At 39.3% G+C, this 11306-nt stretch overlaps 3 protein-coding genes across 5 annotated transcripts in view; all 3 read right to left on the bottom strand.

Moving 5' to 3' along the window:
* The window catches only part of arr (low-density lipoprotein receptor-related protein 6), a 34932-nt gene extending 31148 nt beyond the window's left edge, over nt 1–3784 (bottom strand). For 2 of the 3 annotated variants that reach the window (XR_011417754.1, XM_017145535.3), the window contains exons 1-2: nt 3707–3784; nt 2103–2411 (exon numbers count right to left, since the gene is read on the bottom strand). Coding sequence is in view for 2 of the 3 variants with exons in the window: in XM_017145535.3 (XP_017001024.3) it covers nt 2103–2295 (193 nt within the window). In the remaining variant the exon portion in view is untranslated. Of the gene's footprint in view, nt 1–2102; nt 2412–3551; nt 3685–3706 lie in introns of those variants that run through there. The other variant, XM_070212213.1, reaches the window with a different exon arrangement.
* Nucleotides 3785–4395: 611 nt separating this feature from the next.
* cbc (crowded by cid) lies at nt 4396–6170 on the bottom strand. The gene is made up of 4 exons (XM_017145480.3): nt 5896–6170; nt 5276–5828; nt 4715–5222; nt 4396–4651 (listed from the first exon to the last, which is right to left on the bottom strand). Exons 1-4 carry the CDS (start codon nt 5986–5988, stop codon nt 4534–4536), a joined length of 1272 nt encoding a protein of 423 aa, XP_017000969.1. The 5' UTR covers nt 5989–6170; the 3' UTR covers nt 4396–4533.
* Nucleotides 6171–6935: 765 nt separating this feature from the next.
* On the bottom strand, nt 6936–9890 carry LOC108061462 (myrosinase 1-like). The gene is made up of 4 exons (XM_017147644.3): nt 9798–9890; nt 9291–9492; nt 7878–8771; nt 6936–7421 (listed from the first exon to the last, which is right to left on the bottom strand). The coding sequence occupies exons 1-4, from the start codon at nt 9836–9838 to the stop codon at nt 6936–6938; spliced, it is 1623 nt and encodes a 540-aa protein (XP_017003133.3). The 5' UTR covers nt 9839–9890.
* Between the last annotated feature and the right edge of the window lie 1416 nt (nt 9891–11306).

Raw genomic sequence — 11306 nt, 5'->3', positions numbered from 1 at the left:
GTAAATAGAAGCTAAAGCAAATAGCGTCGAGCTCTGACGCAAAACGACGAAAAAAAGGGGGGGAATCCCCCACACGGAATGACAGCGGCAAAAACGTCAGTAGCTGCAAAAAAGAACAAGGTTTAAAGAAGTGGGCGGTATGGGAGTGAGGATTTTCCAAGGAGAGTGGGTGAGAGGAGCAAATCAACGCAGGCAAAAAACACTTTGTGCGCGCGTCAAAGTGTTAAAGAAAGTAAGCGCCCATCCACCCACCCAACGCCCCACACCACCCACACATAACGAAAGAGAGTCGGGAAAAGATGGAGATGGTTTGTCCCGGAGCTTTGTGTACATATTTGATGCGCTTTTTTTTTCCACCCGGCTCGACAAATTTAAGTTTCGGGGAGCCGGCACTTGCTTTGTGGGCGCCCCAATGCATGCTGGAGTATTCGCAACTCCGGACTCCGTAACTCCGGAATACGGAATCCGGATTGCAACTGAAGGAGAGGGCGAAAAAGCGGAGGCTTATCTTTCAGCCAAACACTCGAGCGTCCACTTTTTGGGGCTTAACGATGTTTGGACGGCCTTTGTCCATTTGCTATTTCCATATTGACTTGACCCGTAGATGTTTGGCCTCCCCTCCCTCCTGCAGTTTCTGCCCTTTGTACCTTATTATAAGCCACACTGAGGAAAAAGCTTTTAAAAGTTATGCAAACTGTTACATTATAAATTATAAAAAACTCTTAGAATAACAAAAATTCGAAAACCTTATTTTCATTCTTAGTAAGGCTCAGATGACACATTCAATTTTTAACGTCAATTTATTATAGCAATTTTTCTTTAATGGGACTTTAAACGAGCGAGAGAAAGAATCACATATTTTTGGCTGCTCTACCACTAACACCAATAGTAAAGGCGCGATATCATATTAATCCTTACCCGCTTAAACTTCTTTAAACTCACACAAATGAAAAATTGTCACAATAAATTGACGCTAAAAATTGAATGTGTCATCTGAGCCTAAACTTTGCTTATAATTCCCAACTGCTTTTTTGAAAAACACCAACATAATACAAAATTTGAATTGAAAAGTTCTTATATGACAAATAAATTTAGGCCTTCAATAAGATTTTATCAAAAGTTTAGGGTAACATTTTGACCGTACAGACCACTAGTTTTTCCGAGTGCGTAATTTTTTTTTTGCCGGGTCAATGCTTTGTGCATTTGAAATACGCCGGCAATTACGGGGCAACTTTGCCATATTACAACTGCTGAATTATTAGTGAGCTGCTTTTTTCAGCTCATTAGCGTCGCATCTAGTCGGAAAAGTGTTTGGAGGAGCCGCAGAGGAGAAGGGGGTACTAAATTATGCGCAGTGCAATCAAGTTGAGTGCGTACTACAGTCTAAATAAGTAGTAGTTGTTTATTCATAAAAGCATTGCGCCGAGAAATTGTCAGCCTTTGGGCTTTGACAACACGAAAAAGAGCTTAAAGGAAAACGCAAAGCGGTAAAAGAAGGGGCTAGAAAGCACAGCGAGGGAGGGGGAGGGAAGCACAAAAGTGCAGTTGAAACCACATCAACAAACGAATACAGTGGACTCTCAAAAATGTCAACTCTCGTTTAAAGACACTGTTTAAGAAGTTAGGATTTAATGACTATTTTTTTGTATTTTTTTTACTACTTTTTTTTGTACGTTTCATGTTTTTTAATTTGTCAAGTTTTTATTATGAATTGGTAATGATTAAAATAGATTAAAAAAAAATGTATCCAAACCAGAAAGCAATAATAATATAGATTATTTAGCATTCTTTTTACTTCCAAAAATGTAAAACCATAATGTTTTAACTTATTTACTAAAAATGTCTTGTAAATTAGTTAACATTTAAAATGACAACCTTTTCTATACATAAGCTTTATTGAGGGAAACCTGTAAACGAAAGGCTTTGAGCGGAAAGGAGGGGAAAGATATCGCAGCCGTATTCCTTTTACAAGCTCTCTATCCCTGTGGTTTTACACTCAAACCTCTCGCAACTCTTCAAATTAATCGAACTGCCATCAAATGCTTGTCAATTCCTTTGGCAAACGCGACGCCTTTTGTTCGAAATGAAAGTACAGAACTTACCATTTTTGTACTGCCAACTGTTTGAGATGCCAAAGCAAATCAGTAGAAAGCCGATCAGCAGATGTCGCCATCCCACTCCCCGGTTAAATGTCGCGCATTTCGACGCTTTCGTTGTCACATCTTCATTATTTGCTATAACTTGGCACAATTGAGGTTCGATTTCAGCAGACTTTATGTATGGCTCGAGGGCCATCTTATTTTGGAAGCACAATCTCCGGAATTTTAAGACATTTGGCGCAAAAAAATAACAGATGACGCGACCCGATCGTTTGTCTTTTGTTAGGCGCACATAGTAATCACACGGAAAAACTGTGGAAAAAAGATGGAAGTTTGAAAACAGGTCGTTAGAGAATCATTTGTTTGTTTGGGGATTAAGACCTTCGTAATTGGAGAGTTATGTATTTCAGGTTCGAAAGTTTACTCTTAGCTGATTAATGTTTTTAAAATTTAAATGAATAGAAACAGAGTTTCAAATGGGTACGTTTTAAATAAGTATATTTTTTATAAGTGAAATTTTTGTAAATATGTTACTAATGATTTAATGCGTACTTGTAATAATTTAATGTATTTTTTTGAACATTTAGTAAAATTTAAAAGAATATTTGTAAAAGTGGTGCAAATGAATAATATATTGATTTTAAGTATGGAATTTCTATTTTTAAACAATTGGGAAATATTTACACCTTTCCGTTCGAATGTTTTAATTTTTTTTAATCTGATTTTTAATTCATTTAGTGTACTCTAAGCACTAATACATTTTTCTCTCGGAATTTGTGCATTAATTTATAGCTTTTAATATAATTTTAGATTTTTATTATCGTATTTCCAGTTCTTGGTGCGTTTTTTTTTTTGTTGGGCAGTGTTAGCATTCTGTTGTTATTATCGTATTTTAATTTAATTTCCCGTTTCTTTTGTTGATCAGTGTGATCGCCCTGTTTGCGTGAGCTTTGCCTGTGTGCGTGCTACAAATTGTTGTTGTCGTTAAGTAGCGAGTGATAAGCAATTGTGCAACTGTGTGGGGCTGACCCCCCGCACCCTGCTCCACCCACCTGGTTGCTAAATTGAAATAGTGTAAGTGATAAGGCGACTTGGTAATTGGGGGGAAACCTTTTGTCGCTTCTGCGGCGCAACAAGCCGGCGATTGACGGTGTGTGTGCAACCCCCAAAAAGGCGCTGCTGCACTTTCCAGTGGAAAATTTCACGACGACAACCAAAACAAACGCCGTTTGCCGCTGGAAAATGCAGCAAAGAAGCAACAGAGAGTGAGGGAGACGAAAACGCACACACACACACATACGCGCGGAGAGAAAACAGAACGTCTTTCAAGCAGGCCGTAAATTTAGATGCCCCGAAGCCTCTTGTTTTGTTTTTAGAACCATTTGATACACATTTACACAACAACAACAACAACAGCAGCAGTAGCAGCAGCTCGCACGCTGCACAACAAACCCGAAAAACACGCCAAATTCCGAGTAATTAACGTTTAAGGCACGATAAAAGTGTATTAATCAAGCTCATTTGGCCGCATTTTGTTGATTAGCTCACGCAATTCGACCGAGCGTAGCCATTTTGTGGTTACTTTGTTTTGTAAATATTTGATTTACTTTTCACTGAGTTTTCCGTTCGCCGTGTTGCCGTGTTTTTCGTCTCGCTCTTTCGAACAGTGTGACCGAACTGGGGCGACGTCGCGTGCCGTTGGTGTGGCTGCCTCAAATGCACTAAAATATAACAAAAGTAGTGTGCCGAATATACCAAAAATATACTAGGGGCCAATTTAAAATGGGAGGTTTGAAACATAGCTATTAGTCTGCATTACTATTGGTAGTGTTTTCTCCCTAAAAACATTTTGTTTCTACAATATCATTGTGTAAATTGTAAGAAGGACGCTTAAGGCTAGAAAATTAAGAATTTAATACTCCGAATATTCCACAATTAAACCAATTGAGAGTAATATCAATAAAGTACCAGCGAATACACATTCCACAATTCAAAACTTAGCCCGTACCCAAACCTGTTTGTTAGAGCGGGAGAACACTGGAAAAAATATTGGTCTTCCATACATTTTTAAAAATGATTTGCTTAATTAATTTGCAAGTCTTTCATTGTATGCTAAAATCCATTAAAAATTGTTTATTTTTAATATCCATAATACCATGATTTTAATCATTGATGCAATTTTTATTTCACTTTTTCTTTTTTAATATTGTTATAATGAAATATTGTTAATATTGTTGTAATGTCAGAATGAAAAATAGTTTTATTGTATAAATATTTTCATATTTTACAAATTAAATTGAAATGCTGCAACTTTAATTAATTCGTAGAAAAATATGACTTGATTTTGTAGATATCTAAAACTGTATATTTGTGTAACGTGCAACATTAATTTAAAAACTCCTAACGTACATCTAGAGCGAAGCATTTACAAATGCTAGGTGTGGTTGTCCATGAACTGAAGCTCCGACCACAGCAGCAGGGCATTTGGGGGAAGAGGTCGCGGCTGCGGGGAGAGCAACATCACGGCCTGCCTTTCCATATCCACTTCGGTTCTGGAGATTGGAATATGAATTAATAATAATATACCCAATCAATTTAGAGAATCCATCACTTACACACAACAGAAGCCGGCCACGTTGGTGCCAATCACCTCATCCTCCACGGACTCGGCAAAGCTGAGGGCCAGCACGTGATGGATGAGGGCGGGTGTGGGCGTGACGGCCACCACCTTGGTCTTGTTGTCCTCCGCCTTCATGCCAATTGGCATGCAGGAGTCGGGCAGCGGCGGCGCCCCGATCTTGTACAGTCGCAGATCCTGGAACTTCACCTCGAAGCTGAACGGGTAGAAGGGTGCCCTTGAATTGCCGTAAAAGTACTCCTTGATGCGTTGATCCCTCGCCTCGTGGCGCAGCTCCTTACTGCGCTCCACGACACCGCCACTCTTGGGCAGCAGCACCACATTGACGCCCTTGGGCACATCGCGCAGTAGCTCGTTGTACAGGCGCTCCTGGTCCAGAACGAAGATGGCACAGGCCCCATACGCCTGGGCAGCGTGCAACAAATGCGCATAGCCGGAGCCCTTTACCCAGCCGCAGGTGTTTACTATAATGCCAGAGCTTTTGGCTGGAAAAGATAGATGATATGGGTAAAGTAATTGTAACAGAACGGCAACTTACTCCTCTTATTGCTGTTTAGGGACTGCAGCGTGACCTCGGCCATCTTGGAGACGACGGCGTTGTACAGCACACTGTTTCCGCTGGGCGACTTGTGGCCAAAGTGGTAGACCAGCGGCGCCGTCTTGACGAATCCCTCCTCGACGCTGGCCGGCCGCTCGATGAGAATGGTGGCCACGCTGCCGGAAATGGCAATGGAGCCCTGGCCAACGTCCAAGTCGGCGTACAGAGGCCGCCGACCAACGCGCACTGCGTAATTGAGCAGAATCCGGCAGAGCGTGCTCTTGCCCACGTCCATGGGGCCGACAACCATGGCCACTGGGCCGCGGCGGTCCTTCTCCTCGGCCTCCGTGCGGAATTGCTCGAGGGCCGCGTGGCAGTTGACGTACTGCACCATCGGCGTCTCCTTGGAGATGTAGCACACGTCCATTTTGCCGGAGACGTGCAGCACACAGCCCTGATATGTGAAGATGGCCACCTTGGCGCCCATGCCGAACTCGTATTGCTTTTTCTTCACCAGCTCTGTGCCGAACATCTCCGCAAAGCCATTGACGAGCTGGAATGAGGGGTTTATGAGAATAAGGAAATATTCTATCAAGGTTCGCGAAGATGGATTCACTTACGGACACCAGAACTTTGGCTTCCTTCTGCTCGATTTCAAAGCGCAGCTCGGAGTCGGCCTCCAGTGTGTAGTCCTTGCCGTGATTTTCCGCCATGGCTGAGTCTTGTGTTCTCTGAGATCTTCTTTATGGTAATCGTGTAATAAAGCAAATATTCGAATTTCGCAAAAGGTAAATGGTAAACAATACAATTTCGCAACAGCTGGGTAGAGGTGGGTTTTGATCGATATCAATAATTAATCGATGACTGTTCAGGCAGAGAACGATTCTGCAACAGCGATGATGTTCCGCAACAGTGAATTTTCTTGCGTAATAACTACATGAGCTAAAAAGATGCAGGAAAAAGTTGTTACAGCGCGCTGCATTTATATATTATTCTAATTCAAAATTTTGTTTCAAATCGTCAGCTTTAATTTTACGGACAGTTATTGCAAGAAACAAAAAGAGCAAGTAAAATGAGCATGTAAAATAAGGATGTAAAAAAATGAGCAAGTAAAATAAGCATGTAAGAAAGTGAGCTAGTAAAATGAGCATGTAACAAAATGAGCATGTAACAAAATGAGCAAGTAAAATAAGCATGTAACAAAATGAGCATGTAACGAAATAAGCAAGTAAAATGAGCTTTTAACAAAATAAGCAAGTAAAATGAGCGTGTAACAAAATGAGCAATGAAAATAAGAATGTAACAAAATGAGCAAGTAAAATGAGCATTTAACAAAATAAGCTAGTAAAATAAGCATGTAAAATCACGACCCTTTACCTCGATAAGAGGTGTTTATATTTTAGACGCCAAAATTGTAACATTTCAAGTAGAATATTAACTTGTTCCAGAACAAATTTAAATTTCTAGTTTACTTTTATTGAATTTAATTAATTTAATTTCATTGTCAGTGGGCCGGTTTTTATATTTTATGCTGTTAAAATTTTTACATTTTATTAACAGTTTTTGGACATTTATTCGATTTTTTTTGCTCATTTTTTTTTTATTTTATTGATATAATGTACATATATATTATGGAAAGGATCTTCCTTTCGTCTTTTATCTAAAGAGAGCCAGGAGAAGAAGACCCCTCGGACTTCAACTGACTAGCACCACTTGTTCTAGCCACTTGATTCTCGGCCGGCAACTGGGCCATGGCCACCTGTTGCTGTTCTTCATTGAGCTTGGGTCTGTATCTCAAATCGATGGTGTTTGTCTTACAGATCTGGGCAAAGACTCGCGCTGAAATCTTGGGGGTTCTTGTGCGTTTCGGGGAATTGAAGTCCACATGATAGAGGCCAAACTTCTCCGTGAAGCCAACCTTCCACTCATAGCTGTCCATCAGAGACCAGGCGATATAGCCAGTGATATTTACACCATCCTCGATGGCATCCAGCACCGCTGAGAGATAGAGGTTATAGTAATCCACACGAGCGTAATCCTCCAGACCACCACGATCACTGACGCCATTCTCCGTTACCAATATCTCGGGTGCATTGTACTCTCGGTTTATCCACATCAACAGATTGTACATTCCCTTGGGATAGACCTGCAAAAATAGAGTGAAGTTTACTTAGCGCAAGAAGAATTATTTACAAAACTTTAAGAGATTGAAAAATATAACGTTCAATTCTAAGATGACATTATTCAACGAATTCTTAAAGACATGATATATTACAAATTTATCAAAATAAATAATTGTTTTAAAAAAATATGCTTGGGGTTCTTGGGGTTCCTACGCAGGTTATTTCATGGGAGTGCCACGACCCCCTCTAACGCCCACCTCTTTAAAGATTTTGGAAAAAAATAAATGCAATTTGGTTGTGTTTATCAATACCTATTGAAATGTAGAAGACATTTTTCAAATTGGACCACTCATTAAAAAGTTATGCGCAATCAAAAAAATGTTTTATATCCATCTCCCTCGCACACCCATTAGCTGAGTGACGGGCATTAGATAGTCGGGACACCAACCAACTATAGCGTTCTCTCTTGTTACACTTACCTTCAGCCAATCGGATCCCGAACTGGGCCAGTCGACGCCCTTCTGGGTCTCCACCACTCCCATATCATGATTGAACGAAGGAACCGGAAACTGGCCGGTATTATTGTGTCCATTCAAAGTGACCAGTTTGGTGGTGTACGAATTGATACCGAAGAAATCGGAGGTGCCTCGGATGCGATGAATCTCCTCCGTGGTGAATTCGGGCAATCTGGATCGAACACCAAAACCCTGCTTTTTGCTTAGATTCCTGATCCTCTCGATCATCACCTTGGGATAGTTGCCGTGCTCGGAGAAGATGGGATGTGCGAACCAGCCCAAATAGAACTGCATGGCTCGCTCGGAGGCCTCGCGATCGTCGGTGGAATTAATATCCTTGGGCTCCATCCAGGATGTATCCAAGGTAATGCCAATGCGTCCACCTTGTTTCGACTGAAATTGTTCGCGATACATGTGCACCACCTCAGCGTGGGCTTTCAGCAAGTTGTGACCACACAGATAGGAGGGAATGCCAGGGTAATTATAGGACGGTGCCATGTAATCCAGTCCGAGGCCACACTCACACACATGCCACGGCTCGTTGATTGTGGTCCAGGTTTTCACCCGATCACCGTACGTTTTCAGCACAAAGCGAGCGTAATCCTTGAACAGAGGTATAATCTCCGGATTGGTCCAACCTCCTAGCTCTTGAAGCTTTTGGGGCAGGTCCCAATGGTAGATCGTCACCATCGGTGTAATATTGTACCGGAGCAGCTCGTCGATCAGATTTGAGTAGTATTTAATGCCTGCCGTGCTGACGCGATTCTTATATCCACCGGGCATTATTCGGGGCCAGGACAAGGAGAATCGGTACGTGCCAACATTCAGTTTTTTCACCATTTGAACATCCCGTTTCCACTAAAAAGGTTAAAATTATTAAGATTATTATTAAAACGGTTTAATGAGCAAAAGACTATATTTATGAACAAAAGCTTTGAAAAATGGTATTTAAATTCCCCAAAATTATTTTGTATCATTCATTATAATTATAATTATAATTGAATTATAATTCAATCTAATCAATTTCCTTTAAAAATGGGACAGACAACACTATGCAGCATCAAAAATTTACCTCGATGGATGCTATATTTTTGGATTCGTTACGAATTCCCATGTTAAACTGCATTTTCCAAAGAGTTCCCCGATGCAAAAATTCTTAGCAAAAGGACCTCAAAGTTCGAAAAATGCTGAAATTGACCAACTTTACGGAGCTCTCAGAAGCAAATGGACGCATGATTCGATGTTAAAGTTTTTTAAAAGATGCACCCTTTATCTTTCCAACCCTATACTTAAAATAATATAGAATCCAAATATATCCAAAAAATATAGTTAATGTGCTTATTAACCAATTGAGGCATGAGTTGATAATCGGCTTACCTGATGATAGCTGTCCGCCGAGATATCAGCGTTTGATTGATCGGCTATTTTCTCGGGATGTGTGTGGGTGAGAAAGTCCCAGATCGATTCCCCCTTATCATCCGCGTTCCAGCCTCCCTCGATTTGGTAAGCAGATGAACCAACTCCCCAGAGAAAGTCGTTTGGGAATCGACGAATTTGGCTTTCGGGCCTGCCAAGACATCTGTAAGGATAATGTGTTAATCGAAAGATGTTAGTAAATCTTCAAATTTCCCTCTTTCCTCTTCATATTTTTTTAAATTTTATAATTTATAATTTGGGCAATCATCAATATCAATAACCGATTGGCTGGTAAGGTCAGTCCCAAATGCGCTTTCTTATATAAATGTAATACTGTGAATGCAATTAATTATACTTTTATTAAGGCAATTGCTTTGCTGAAATGGTTAAAATAATGATAATAATAAATAATAATTTTATTTTTTTATAAATATTCCGATTTCATAAATTCGAAAAATTAACACTTACGAGGTAATCAGCAACAATACGGGCAGTATAAATTTGAACATTTTTGTACGTTGATTGTCACTTTTTTGTTTGATTGTCTATCCTTAAACGCGAAAATATTTTATGACACTCAATAATTTTGAACAAAAAACCCGTACGTTTTTGCCTAAAACGTTTCGCGGGTTGCTCCCGCTTTTTACTGAGCAGCGATTACGATCCGACCGCAAAAAGTTTGCAAATGAACTGCAGTGCTTTTATGTCCTACCTTTATAAAGTGTTTTGGCGGGCTTGGAGTATCATAGACAGGTTCTCGCTTACTCTCTTTCTCTCACTCAGCGGAGATTACCAACAGGTGTCAATTTTATACTATCTCTTTTCTTCTTATCACATATCCTACGTATCCTAGTTTTTTTTTAGTACATAAGTATTATTTTTTGTAAATACGTGTTAAAATTTTTTTAAAAATATCCACAATAGACACTTTTATTGCATCGAATTATCAAATATTGTATATAGTATGCACCTAATCAAAAGAATTGTCAAAAGAGAAAGAAAAATATATCGTCATAAATAAAGCACACAGACCTCGAGACCAGACTAAAAACAAAGTTTAAACAAGTGCAAGTAAAAAGAATGATAAAGAAAAGAGAGTTACGTTCCCGGAGAGACTAAAAATTGGGAGAAATTAGATTAAATCGGATTGATAAGAGCTAAAATCTCCCAAGTGGCCACATCTTTCCCGAAGCTCCGATTTTCATTGAACTTTTTGGCTTTTTCTGTTTACAATCACAAAATAAGAACTTCATTTGAACGGTCTTCCAAAATATTCAAGGTATCCCCAAAACTGTTGAATGGTTGAAAATTCAACAGAAAATTTCAACAATTATGGGCACGACTTAAAATGGCTCCTGTTGAATTTTCAAACAGCTGTTATTTCTTGAAAAGTTTAACAAAACTTAAAACATGTAAAATTTGATTTATTATTGCTCGTTACTGTCTAAAATTGTTACCAAGGTAAAAAGAGCCACAAATATGCTTTCTAAGTTGATTTTGAAATAAATAATGCGTACTGGTGATACTAAAATGTAACAGAGTTGCCATGACTTTTGATAAAAAGGGTAAATACTTGGTTTTCAACGATTCAACAAAACTTTCAACAGCCTCGAGGCTATTGAATTGCTGAAATTTCTGAATGTTGACTTTGTATGGAACAGCTTATTAAAAATTCAACAATTCAGAAATTCAACAGTTTAGGGAATATTCAGATTAAGTTTTAAGTTGAGTTCATAACAAATAACAGCTGTTTGAAAATTAAAAATAAACATTTATTTCGTTCCCTCAATTCTTTTAAATGTTCAACAATGTAGCAGATTATATTTTGTTTTAATACTTATTTTTAACAAATGAAAACAGATTTCCATTTGAAAATATCGCACTATCGTAAATATCTTTCTCTGGTTATCTCATCGTAGTATTTTGGCAGAATAACGCCTCGGTCACACCGTTTGTTATCGATAAATATCGCCTAAA

The sequence above is a fragment of the Drosophila takahashii genome, chromosome 2R, assembly GCF_030179915.1.
Source record: "Drosophila takahashii strain IR98-3 E-12201 chromosome 2R, DtakHiC1v2, whole genome shotgun sequence".
In the NCBI taxonomy this organism is placed as follows: domain Eukaryota; kingdom Metazoa; phylum Arthropoda; class Insecta; order Diptera; family Drosophilidae; genus Drosophila; species Drosophila takahashii.
This window is presented reverse-complemented; position numbering and strand designations above follow the sequence as displayed.